This window comes from Pantherophis guttatus, chromosome 2, assembly GCF_059756535.1.
Source record: "Pantherophis guttatus breed Tessera chromosome 2, ASM5975653v1, whole genome shotgun sequence".
Taxonomy (NCBI): domain Eukaryota; kingdom Metazoa; phylum Chordata; class Lepidosauria; order Squamata; family Colubridae; genus Pantherophis; species Pantherophis guttatus.
In genome coordinates, this window is record NC_142064.1 from 136,295,886 (window position 1) to 136,309,554 (window position 13,669).

Sequence of the window (13,669 nt, forward strand, 5' to 3'; positions counted from 1 at the left end):
AGAAATGATTTTTCATAAACTTTTTTTAAGCATAAGAAAGTTAAATAAATATGGGCTAAACCTCTGCTAGGTTTAATACCTAAGAACAGAGGATTTTTCATGCCAAGAAATTCAGCAAAGCTGCTTGTAGAATACATATTCGAATAACTATTTCCATCCGGTAGAAAAGCACTGTTTTGTTTCTGCTTTCCAAAAAAAAAAAAAAAAAGAATCAGTATCTTGAATTCTGTGGCCCCAAAACCTCAGGTGTTACTGTCACTTGCAAGTATTGCTTTTTGTATGGAAAAGTGTAATTTATTCAGATTTAGTTAGTTGGTCAGGTATGCAGCATTTAAATATATAATGAAATCTGAGAAGCATCGTACATATCAGTGGTGGGATTCAAAATGTTTTACTACTGGTTCTGTGGGCATGGCTTGGTGGGCATGGCAGGGGAAGGATACTGTAAAATCCCATTTCCTCCAGATCAGCTGTGACTCGGGAGGCAGAGAATAGATGGGGGCGGGGCCAGTCAGAGGTGGTATTTACCGGTTCTCCGAATTACTCAAAATTTCCGCGACCGGTTCTCCAGAACTGGTCAGAACCTGCTGAATACCACCTCTGGTACACATTCATTCCAAACGTAGGAAGCCACTTTCTGTCTTCTCATGGTTCAAAGACACCATCAGAGGTGGTACATTTTAGACATTCATTCTTGGACACTTCAGATTTTTTACAGCTAAAGAATGAAATGCTATCTCATTTGGAAAAATGGCACGAAACATGCAAGACAAAGAAAATAGGAGGATTTTTTTTTTCCAGTAGTAATGGCAGACAGTTGGACAATAGCCATGTGTTACATGTTCTCCCACAAGCATGGGACCAGAAATTTGAAGTGTAATTCAGATGTTATTTTTGTACTTTTTGTTGACATTCTCCATACCTGCAACTCCTAGGAAACGACCTACTGGGCTACCACAGAGAGATGTAACTATAGCTCTGTTAAAAGGTTATATATTTGAAAGACCTCAACACTGTCTTAGGAATTGTGGGAATATACTATTAAAGGAATATTGGACTTCTGTGCTAAACTGCTGGTTTTCATTGGTGGGGGCAGGGGAGTGATTAAATGAGGCTTCTTTATATAAGTAGGGAATGTTAGCAGAAAACACCTGCTGCTCTTGGATTAATCCTTTAAAATATCTTCTGAAGAACTCTACTAGTTTGGAAAGTCTTCCCTTTCCTTCCCCATCCCTGTTCCTACCCATGTTTTTCCTAACATGGCCAACTGACATCATTCTAGATATACTTCACACACACACATAAACACGCTAAATATTCAGGGTTTTGTGGAGTTTTTTTTTAAAAAAAAAAAAAAAAAGCTTATCAATGCGATTGCTAATCCCATCCCCTGCAGTGATAGGAACAAAGAGTTCCAGAAGCAAACTGGAAAAGCTGTGCCACTGTCACAGCGAATGATTGTTCTTACATGGGGAACTTACTGGGAAACTTCCCCCTGCAGAAGTTTAGTGAAATTTTCCCTCCCTTGCTTAGTTTCTAGAGTTTGTTACGGTTTTGCTCACAAGGAGGTGGAGAATGTTGAGATGTCATTTGTGCCATGTTCTAATAATGACTGCTGTAATCATCCCCAGAGTATCCTCCACTGCTCTGGATGTTATAGCTGCCACTCACAGAGATCCCTCCGGAGCCACCTTTGCTAGAAACCCCGGTAGTTGCGGAAATATGTGTGGTGTTTGTGCTGCTGTATCCTCTACTCTTAGAACCATACAATCCACTTCCAGGACTTCCCACATTTGCCAGATCAGAATTCTTAGAAGTACATGGGACGGCGGTAGGGCTACCGCTTTGTCCAAACCCAGAGCTTATGGAGGATTTAGAAAGGCTGTCTCCGCTCCTAGGGGTAAGTGCAGGTTTGCTGCCATGATCTCCACTTCTAGAGCTGGATCTTCCACTGCTGTTGAGGTTTCTTTGTCTCCTTCCAATTGTCCCACCATAAGAACGTCCACCAGCTACAGAGTTGTTGGAAGAACCTATAACAGCTATATGAAGGGGGGGGGGGGCGGAGAAGCAATGCTGAATAACGTGTTGTTTGTTTGTTTGTTTTTTGTAATCCAAGGATACTCCTACCCTCAAAATGATGCTATAGAGCACTGCACACCAGAACAACTAGACACAAGAACAGTTTTTTCCCAAACGCCATCACCCTGCTAAACAAATAATCCCTCAACACTGTCAAACTATTCACTAAATCTGCACTACTATTACTATTAGTCTTCTCATTGTTCCTATCACCCATCTCCTCCCACATATGACTGTATGACTGTAACTTTGTTGCTTGTATCCTTACAATTTATATTGACTGTTTCCTAATATGATTTGATTGCTTACTTGTACCCTATGACTATCATTAAGTGTTGTACCTCTTGACGGATGTATCTTTTCTTTTTGTGTACACTGAGAGCATATGCACCAAAGACAAATTCCTTGTGTGTCCAATCATACTTGGCCAATAAAGAATTCTTTCTTTCTTTCTTTCTTTCTTTCTTTCTTTCTTTCTTTCTTTCTTTCTTTCTTTCTTTCTTCATCTATCTATCATCTATCTATCATCGATCTCTATCTATCTATCTATCTATCTATCTATCTATCTATCTATCTATCTATCATCTCTCTCTCTCTCTATCTATCTATCTATCTACCTATCTACCTATCTATCTCTTTATCTATCTATCGCATCAGGCAATGTTCATGACAATACACATGTGCTTTTCAAAGGTACTTACATATGTTGACAGGAGGAGCATTAGATATCCTGTGGAGAAAAGAGAATGAATTAATGTCCCAAGAAGTTAGTTCTGTATCCCAGATATCAGTACCCACAAAGGAGATGGCTGATGGAGTTTCAAATGTTTCAATATTTTCCCAGCTCCTTTTTGAATTGTGATCTTTTAGGACAGCTGGTAGGTTCAAATGCTGTATATTAGTGAATTTGCCCTGTGGATTTTTTTAATCCCCTCTGACCGCAATCTAGAACTTATTAGAAGTGAAGAATTGGCCATAAACAGTGAAAAGCCATTTAAATAGCAGCTCTTCTCTATACTTGAAGTATCAGCTGATTCATTTAGTATTTTTTTTTATTACAGTATATTGCAGTATATTGAAATATGACCAGGTGTCCTTCCCACAAGAACATTAACAATCTGTAGCTATGTGGTTTGCAGGGGTCTTTTTTTTTTTTTTTTTTTTTTTTGGCCATTTGATTTTTTTTTTAACCCACTTACCTGTTCTCTTCTCCCTCCAGAAGTGACTTATACATCGCAATCTCAATATCCAGGGGAAGCTTGAGATTCAGCAAGTTCTGGTAATCTCTCAGCAGGCGAGCTAGTTCGTCTTTTGAGCTCTGCAGATTGTTCTCCACCTCAGTGAGCTTTAATTTGGCATCTTTCAAAGCACTCTCTCCCCGCTGCTCGTCGTCAGCAATAGATGTCTGTAAGGCGTCGATCTTGAAAAGAGCCAGACCAAAAAAGAAAGAATGAACTTGGGACAACTTGAGCTTCCTCAGCAGGACATGGAGAGGAGAGAAAGGGGGAGTTAAATACAGAGGCATAAATTGACTGTGGGGTGGGGAAATAAGAAAGTATGGTCTTTCTCTAAATCCATCAATCAGATGTCTGAATGTCAATGATCCTTAAATGTGCTATCAATTCTTCCAGGGGTGAGGGGAAAGTTGGTCTTTAGATGGCACCCCCAAGAAGAAAAGGACAGGATGATAAGTCAAATGTGTTTGAAGTGAAATTTAATTATACATTTAATCTTCTGAGCCCCCATGTCATTTGTCATTTGCCCTTTCTGCATATTGAAAATGATCATTCGGTAGTATATTTTGGGAGGACTCTGGGGATCACATTTAACGATGATAGCCCCGATAGCATCCCATTTCAGAATGATCAAAATATATGCTAAATTCTTAATACTACGTAAAGCCATACCACCTGAACAAATCCAATCTTGTCTGAACTTGGAAGCCAAGCAGGAACAAGCGTAAGTAAGAACTTGATGGGGGAATCTAATGAGATAACCAGTACTGTATACTTAATCTATAAAATTAACACTGCAAAAATTCCCACTAAATTCACATTTACTTGTTCATCAGATTTATACAAGTATAGCTGCCTGTCCACAAGTGCGTCTCTGGATGGCATTCAATAAAATGAACTAATTAAAACAATCATATAAACAAGATCATAACGGGAGGATGTATAATGCAACCACACTTGTGGCCTCCCTGTTACCAAGGGATCCCAAGGCCTGCTAAAAGGAGATTTCCAAAAGGTCAATAGTATTGGACTTAATATTTGAGGGAAGATGGGCTCTTTAAAAATATGAAATGAAATGTAAATAAATAAATGCATAAATAAATAAATAATCTCAACATTGGTGGGGGTGGGGAGGTTGTTCCAGAGGGCAGGTGCCAGGACAATAAAGGTTCATCCCCGAGGTCCCATCGGATGCAGCTCCTTAGCATAGGGAACCTATAACATGGCCCTCCTGCTGGACCCTATGGGAAGGGTAGATGTAACTGGGAAGTCCTTCAAACAACTTGTCCTCCTGCCATGTAGTGCTTTAAAGGTCAAAATCAGCACCTTGAATTGGATCTGGAAAGAAACCGGCAACCAATACAGCTCATGGAGCAGTGACATATACCTTTCTATGGGCACCCATAACTGCTAGTGCTAATATCTGGCAGAGCACATTTTTGTCTACTCCGAACTTAGATCAGCTTCTTTTACCTGTTTTTTGGTACTTTCCACTTCACTTTTGCATCTCTGAACCATACGGGTAAGGTCTTGGATTTCGTGACGGCCATTGCTGAGATTGTTGCAACAATGTCCCCATGTGTTCTGTAGTTCTTTATACTGAAATACAGGAGAAGGCTTATGCTTTTATGTTTGTTGTGGCTTTGTAACTTTGGTTTCTACTAATTTCAATAAAAACACTCATTTCCCCCTAGGGAAAGTAAGTTTTAAGCCAAGCCTACCTTGTTTTCATACAGAGCATTGACCTCATCCTTGCTCTTCTGGGCAATTTCTTCATACTGAGATCTCACTGAGTGAATTATTCCATCCATGTCAAGGACTCGACTGTTGTCCATTGACACAATGACACTGGTTTCTTCATTTGCTGCCTGTAAGCTTTCTATTTCCTGTCAAGAAGAAGTTGCAAGAGATGTTGAAAATACTTCTGAATAATGCAGGAAACTCCTATCCCAACAGAAGAAGACATGTTAGAAAGGTTAGCATCTTCTCCTTTGAGCAAATGATCCATTTATCAATTATAGCATTTCCCTCATCATTTTAGCCCCTCCCCTTAAAGACTCTAGAGAAGCCTGTAGCACCATTCATCACTCCTAGGAGGAGCTGGCTTGATTTGCAATACATGCCACCTATTTCAGCAATAGTGGCAGGAAAAGTTTCAGGGGCCATATCAGACTGTAAGATTTCCATAACTATATCATTTAACTTGGAAGAGCAGTCCTGATGCTCGGAAAGAATATCCCAGAGCCTCCCTGGTCCTTTTATAAAATATCACCTGAGGTGGTCACATCATTCTCATAATTATAGGGCCTGATGAGCCTGGAAAGATTCCAGCAAAATAGGACCCTATTCTGCTTTACCTATCCTCTGATGCAGATATTTGTAAATTCTTGAATTGTATATATGAACTTGGTTTATAATTAAAACCTTCCATTATTTATGGTAGTCAATAATGATACCCCAATTTTAAGTATCCAGGGAAACTCTTCAACAGGATTTACTGCGATGTGTACAGTGGACGCACAAATCCAAGTCCTTTTTCTTCCTTGGATTCTTCTAATACTAACTACTTGGGAGAGAGTTGGATCTTTTCCACCTCTCTGCTGTGGGTTATGGAAAAACAAATCAGATTCTCCTCTTTCTTTTGGCCAATTCCTGGTAAAAAGCAAAACGAAAGAAAGTAATCCAAGGGAAGCAGAGATCAAGAATCTTTTCATTGCAGGAGGAATAAACCACATATGTGGGGGATCCTTACAGCTTCGAAGACACATCGGATGAAGTTGAGCTCCTGTCTGAGGGATTCCACTTTCACTTCTAGATCAACTTTGTTGCTATACCCAACATCAACATCCTGAAAAGCATGACGGGAAAGTACCATTTATCTTAACAGCACAAAACTCATTTTTCAAAACATTTTATTACGTGTCCCCTACAGATCTTTTCCACATTCTTTACTCATGAAATTGATGTGGTTGGTGATCAAATCAATCTTTAGTTTCTCATTATTATTGTCCTATAGATGATTTTTCCTAGTCTGGTCCCTCCTCAATATATTGGACAATTACTCCCATTAAGCCTCTTAATCAGCATTGGCTAGGTGGTTTTCTCTTGCAGTAGACAGACATCTCACTGGTCAACTGCTTTATTGGAAATGTTTTTGTCAGCCTGGGACCTATCATGAGAAAAACCAAGCATGATTTCCAAGCACTGAAAATTTGAACACCAGTAAAGAGGATTGGGCTGCTTGTCCTATATCTCTTCCTCTAGTGAACTCTCAAAATTGACAGAGCATGTCACCATCAACAAAGAATGATAAGCTGGAAGGGATAGGAAAGGAGCATGACTCCTGATCTCCACTCTATATGCTATCATATTAAAAATAAATTTAAAATAATTAAATTTGGCCCATAGTTTAAAATTTGTCAATTTAAAATCCATATCAAAATTTAAAATCAACCATAAAATCATAAAATCAAGAGAGACCGGCTAACTGAAAGAGATGAGTTCTTAGGGCCCGACGAAAAGTCCGGAGGTCGGAGATCACTCGTATCTCTGGGGGTAGATTGTTCCAAAGGGTAGGTGCCACCACAGAGAAGGCTTTCCTCCTGGATCACCAGCCGGCATTGTCTAGCCGACGGCACCCTGAGGAGGCCCTCTCTGTGGGAGCGAACTGGCCAGTGGGAGGCTATTGGTGGCAGAAGGCGGTCCCGTGAGTACCCTGGCCCTAAGCCATGGAGCACTTTAAAGGTGATCACCAACACCTTGAAGCGCACCCGGAAGTCCACCGGAAGCCAATGCAGCTCGTGCAGGAGAGGAGTCACATGGGAGCGCCCCGTCGCTCCCATAATCCCCTGCGCAGCCGCATTCTGCACCAGTTGGGGCCTCCAGGTGTACCCCAAGGGGAGCCCCATGTAGAGAGCGTTACAATAGTCCAGACGAGAGGTGACGAGTGCTTGAGTGACTGTGCGTAGGGAGTCCCGATCCAGAAAGGGGCGCAACTGGCGTATCAGGCGAACCTGATAAAAAGCCCCCCTGGCCACGGCCGTCATATGCCCTTCTAAAGACAGCCGTGCATCCAGGAGGACGCCCAAGTTGCGGGCCCTTTCCGTGGGGACCAGTGATTCGCCCCCAATAACCAGCGATGGCGTCAGCTGGCTATACCGGGATGCCGGCAGCCACAGCCACTCGGTCTTGGAAGGGTTGAGTCGAAGCCTGTTTCTCCCCATCCAGACCCGCACAGCCTCCAGGCACTGGGACATCACTTCCAAGGCATCGTTGGGATGGTCTGGGGTGGAGATGTACAGCTGAATATCATCAGCGTACTGATGGAACTCCACCCCAAAACCATGGATGATCTCACCCAGTGGCTTCACATAAATGTTGAACAGGAGGGGCGAGAGGACCGACCCTTGTGGCACCCCACAAACAAGGCGCCTCGGGGTCGACCGCTGCCCCCCTGTAAGCACGGATTGCGACCGGTCAGAGAGATAGGAGGAGAACCACCACAAAACGGTGCCCCCCACTCCCAGTCCCTCCAGCCGGCGCAACATGATACCATGGTCAATGGTATCAAAAGCCGCTGAGAGGTCTAACAGGACCAGGATAGAGAAGTAGCCCCTATCCCAAGCCCTCCAGAGATCATCCACCAACGCAACCAATGCCGTTTCCGTGCTGTACCCAAGTCTGAAGCCGGACTGAAGCGGATCCAAATAGACAGCTTCATCCAGGTACTGTGGAAGCTGTCGCGCCACCACACTCTCAACAACCTGAAGGAAGAGCATCAAAATATATGTATGTATGTATGTTATGAATGAATGAATGAATGAATGAATGAATGAATGAATGAATGGATGGATGGATGAAATCAATTTGCACCCTGTCTAAAAATGTTGCAAAGGGGCTCATATTGACCTCAAGTAAATTCCACAGGCCTTTATTTTTATTGCAATAAACCTACATTCCATCTGTTCCAGCATTATACTGCTTACAAGTGTGTACATATTGGGTAAGGGATAAATTATTTTAATCTCATTGTTTTGAGAACCAGAAAATATCTAACCTTTTTTAACAGCACAAAATTATTTTCTGCATCCAACCGATGGTTGATTTCTTCTTCATACCTTGAGGTGGGTGGGGGGGAGGAAATATCGAAGAGCTTTAACAAACAAATATACACACAAGATATACACAAATCAATTGAATTGCAAAATTTTGTATGAGTGAATATCAGGATTGGGGGGCAGAGTGTGAGCTTGAAGCTTTTGCCTCCTGACCTTTGATGGCTGGAGCAGAATGAGGGGAGAGGTTTCATTGGCTGGATTAGGATCCTCTTGGCTATTGTACAGATAATGAATTATCTCAAAGAATCTCAATTATCTCAAAAGGACAGACTCCATCTAACACTAGGTCTACAAACAGTTTCCAGATTTGAAGAAGAATGAGGAGATACTAGGACAAACACATAGCATGCTTTGGGGAAAGAAATGTAGAACTTGATTCCTCAAAAGCTGGGAATCCTGTTATGACCTTCCGCCAGTGCTCCACCCCAACCTTCTCTGTATGAAAGAGAGTGGTGCAAAATGTGCAATAATTTTTAATGCTGCCCAAGTCTGCTCTACCAGCCAGACTTTTTGGGTTGGTTAGACTTAAAGTGTGCCCTTCACCCTAAGTCAATGGGACTTTGACCAAAAAAAAAACAACTAAGAGAATAAATTTTATAACTAAATAAATAAATAAAACCAACACAAACTTAACTTTGATTCCTCTCCTTTTAAATTAGCACTGAATTAAATTAACACGATTAAGCACATTGGATATGATTGCCCCTCCCACTTCCCCAGGGCAGGTAGCAATTAACTTCTTCTGCTGTCACATTAGCAATTATTAGCAGATGGCAATTTGGGGAGGGAACCTGAGAACTACCCTCAAGTTTTTGGAGGGCACACATTGCTCTGGGCCTCAGGTTATGGATTTCTGCTTTAAAGAGATTAGAAACAATGCAAGAGATAATAGCCACTGTGCTATAATAGCAGTAGCAATAGCACTTAGACTTATATACCACTTCATAGTGCTTCACAGCCCTCTCTAAGTGGTTTACAGACTCAGCATATTGCCCCCAACAATCTGGGTCCTCATTTTACCAACCTCAGAAGGATGGAAGGATGAGTCAACCTTGAGCCCGTGGGACTTGAACTGCCAAACTGCTGGCAATCAGCAGTCACCAGAAGTAGCCTGCAGTACTGCACTCTAACCACTGCGCCACCATGACTCTAATAGATAATAGATAATGAGGTCCCTCTCTCACTCACCCACGGTGGGAAAAAGAAGATCTATATTCAGGCAGGAACTCCTGTTACCCTACAGTTATATACAAATGGCAGAGCCAACTTGACCATGGGTAGACCGCTTGCTACTACAGAATGAAAAGGCAGATCCATATTGAAGAGAGAACGCAATTCCATTTTTCAAGGATTCCCCCCCCCCCCCCGAAACTACTTTTTGACATGCGTGGGCCTTGGGAAGCTTACCTTCTTCCCACCTGCTTCAACCTCTCGCTTGATTACCTGCTTTTGAATTCTTCAACCATATCTTGGAATTTTGACTGCTCCAATTGCAGCTGTTCCCGCTCTTTTAGCAGCCGCTGCAGCTGATGCTTCAAGCATGTGGTGTAATTTTCAAAGAGGGGCTGAATGTTGGCCTTTTCCACAGGCTCCTGCTGCTGCAGGCAGTTCCATTTGGTTTCCAGAAGCTTATTCTGTTGCTCCAAGTGCTTGACCTGTAATGAGGAAAGTGTCTAGATTATTTTCTACTGCTTCAGAGTATCAACAGATTCTTAGGATCTATATTACATGAGGAAGGTAAAGGAGCTACTCTTTGACTGAAAGAAGGATTGTTCTTCCTCTTGTTATTGATATTATTGTTTTGGAAAAAAACTAGGCATCACCATTTCATGTCTTGGAAGATCTAGAGCAGGGTGTCGTGGACCGGATGCATTACACACTGGCCATGCCTACGCCCATTTTAGCGAAGGGGGGGAAAGTTGCAATACATCACGTGACGCTGCTATGATGACATGAGTTTGACACCCCTGATCTAGAGGATTGAAATTGGGAAAGAAAGAAAGAAAGAAAGAAAGAAAGAAAGAAAGAAAGAAAGGAGGGAGGGAGGGAGGGAGGGAGGGAGGGAGGGAGGGAGGGAGGGAGGGAGGGAGGGAGGGAGGAAGGAAGGAAGGAAGGAAGGAAGGAAGGAAGGAAGGAAGGAAGGAAGGAAGGAAGGAAGAAAGAAAGAAAGAAAGAAAGAAAGAAAGAACACACATCGAAATGTTTACATCACTGCTCTGAGCATCAGTAATGCAAAATCAACCCCTAAAAATATTCTCATGTTACTTGAGAATAATTTACTTAAAAGTTGCAGCAATGAATTAGAGAAGGGCAGAATTTCCACTGTATCATTGGAAAAAGACGGCAATTTGCAATACTCAGCGTTTGCAACGCCTTCCTCCCTAACTAACGCATACAGGATTCAAACCAAAGCTGGATTAGCTGTGACTTTCTGTTGAACACTTTCTACTGGTAGAACTACTCTGATCTGTGTGTGTGTGTGTGTGTGTGTGTGTGTGTGTGTGTGTGTGTGTGTGAGAGAGACGATGGGTCAATTGCAGTCGACACATAGACAAATGTAGAATAACTCCCCAAAAGATATTGTAGAGCTGTTTCCATTTGGTTAATCCACCAAAAAGCTGTAAAAAGCAGTGGAGAAATACATCTTGACAGGACAAGGAGAAATACAGGTAGTCCTCGACTTACGACCACAATCGAGCCCCAAATTCATGTTGCTAAGTAAGATATTTCTTAAGTGAAGTTTGACCCTTTTACCACTTTTCTTGCCACATTTGTTAAGTGAATCACTGCAGTTGTTAAATTAATAACACGGTTGTTAAGTGAATCTGGCTTCCCCATTGACTTTGCTTATCAGAAGGTCGCAAAAGGGGATCACAGGACTCCTGGACACTGCAACCGCCATAAAGGTAAGTCAGTTGCCAACCATCTGAATGTAAATCATGTGACCATGGGGATAACTACAACGGCTGTAAGTGTGAAAAATGATCATAAGTCACTTCTTTCAGTGATGTTGTAACTTGAAACGGTCACTAAACGAACTGTTGTAAGTCAAGGACTACCTGTATAGTCACAATTTCAAATCAATTTAATAGTAAATGCATGTTAAAAGTTAAAACTCTCCAGCTCTATGGATAAGAGCCTGTTTACTGTAGCAGTTAAGGCACCAGGCTGGAAACCAGGAGATGGTGAATTCTAGCCGCACCTTAGACAGGAAACCAACTGGGTGACCTTGAGCCAGTCACTCTCTCTCAGCCTTAAGAAGGAGGCAGTGGCAATCTATTTCTGAAAAATCTCAACGAGAAAAAGATGGAGAGACTGGTTAAGGCAGTCACCATCAAAAAACTAACTCAAAGACATACATACAAAAAATAATAATAACCCTCCAAAAATCCTATGTATGGGTGAATAGGACTGTGCATCACTCCAAAGCCATATGTATGTCCTCCCCAAAAAAGGTCATTGCTTTAAAAAGGATCTCTAACAAGTGGTCCATTGTTGTTGTTTTTCCCATATACAGGTAAGTCACGATTTGTGCAAGTTGTAATCATTTGATTCTAGATTTAGTGCAAGTTGTAAATGGATTAGGTTAATGTTGAGGCTAGCGCATGCGCAGTTGCCATTTTAGATGGTGCTAATCTTCGTGTGTGCAAAATTGGAGAAAGGGAAGATGCCATCGGAGAAAAACAACACAAGCTCCAAAAAGAAAAAGAATTTGGTGTAATTGAATGATACAAACACTGTCATTCAGTACACAGCAATAACAATAGCACTTAGACTTATATACCACTTTACAATGCTTTACAGCCCTCTCTAAGCATATTTACAGAGTCAGCATATTGCCCCCCAACAATCTCGGTCCTCATTTTACCAACCTCAGAAGGATGGAAGGCTGAGTCAACCTTGAGCCTGGTGATATTTGAACTGCCAAATTAGAGGCAGCCGGCAGTCAGCAGAAGTAGCCTGCAGTACTGCACTCTAACCACTGCGCCACCACAGCTCATACTTAGTCCACCTGGTATAAAGAACATTCTCTAATTAGAATGCCCAAAGAGAGCTTTGTATCAGAACACGACAGACCAGCCTTACCGTTCACTCTTCTCACCTTATCAATGAAGGAGACAAACTTATCATTCAGGGTTTTGATCTGCTCCCGCTCCTCCTCCTTCACTCGAGAAATCTCTGGATCAATCTGGATCCTAAGAGGCTGCAACAGGTTTTGGTTGACTCGGACTGTGTGGATGCCCCTCCCTTCCCCAAAGTGGCCAAGGGACTCGTAGTTCACACCAAGACCACTTCTGCTGCAACTGCCACCCAGACTTCGAGAACTGAAGTCTTCTGGCCGATAGCGTCTGCCATGACTATTCCCACCACCAAGACTCTGGCTGCTGAACGCTTCGTGCCTGTGATGGCCGCTGCTTTGGTTGCCAGCTGCTCTGGCTTGGCTGTTGGTCCCTGCACTTTGACTGCTAAATCCCTCGTTCTTTCCAATTCCAGCACCAAAGCCCACCGGCCCAACACTGTAGCCAAAAGGCGCAGCTCCATAGCCCTGCCCACTACTCAGGTTTGCTCCGGAGTATTTCCTGCTACGCTCAAGGTGGCGGAAGGAGGACACACTGTTGCCTGCATGGAGCCCACCGCTAGAAATATAATTCCGTCTCCCTTTAAGGGATTTAGAGGTGCAGCATTGCCGGATCATGTTGGCTAAGGAAAAGATAGAACCCAAGCGGTTGAAAAAGAAGTGAGCTGCCAACAGAGCTGCCAAAGAGGAAGAGAGAGGCTTAAAGAGAGAAGCAAAGTCTTTTCCTGCTCACATCAGGAATTATTCTATATATACCTTCTGGGATCTGGGCTGGGCTACAAAATAGCCATCAGGTTAGGAAGATTATGCTTCCTTTCCTTGGGAAGCATAAATAGTCAACATGCAGGCGCATTTGCGGATGAAATAATCTGAAATGGAAAAATGTTGCTTGGCTTGCATGGCTCTTGATGGTGATCTTTGAGTGACCTAATTAAACTGTTTTCCATATGGCAATTAGGCCTGGGCTAAATGATTTCAGAAAAGTCCTTTGCATTTTGCCTTCTGAAACTTCGACATTTCAGCACCTTGTCTCAGGCAAGAGTGAAGATTACCCAGCTTTCAGTTTTAGGGCTTCTTGTTCAAAGTTACATAAATCAGTGACGCTCCCATTGGACCAAACAAACCCAACAAGGCATCGGTTCCTAACCTCGATGATGCCA

The 13,669-nt window shown here is 42.5% G+C and overlaps 1 protein-coding gene across 1 annotated transcript; it reads right to left on the minus strand.

Moving 5' to 3' along the window:
- Positions 1-1,155: 1,155 nt before the first annotated feature.
- LOC117663098 (keratin, type II cytoskeletal cochleal-like) lies at positions 1,156-13,127 on the minus strand. Its single transcript, XM_034413036.2, has 9 exons — positions 12,534-13,127; positions 9,875-10,086; positions 8,371-8,431; positions 6,067-6,162; positions 5,036-5,200; positions 4,788-4,913; positions 3,279-3,499; positions 2,781-2,809; positions 1,156-2,039 (listed from the first exon to the last, which is right to left on the minus strand). The coding sequence occupies exons 1-9, from the start codon at positions 13,125-13,127 to the stop codon at positions 1,603-1,605; spliced, it is 1,941 nt and encodes a 646-aa protein (XP_034268927.2). The 3' UTR covers positions 1,156-1,602.
- Positions 13,128-13,669: the final 542 nt, after the last annotated feature.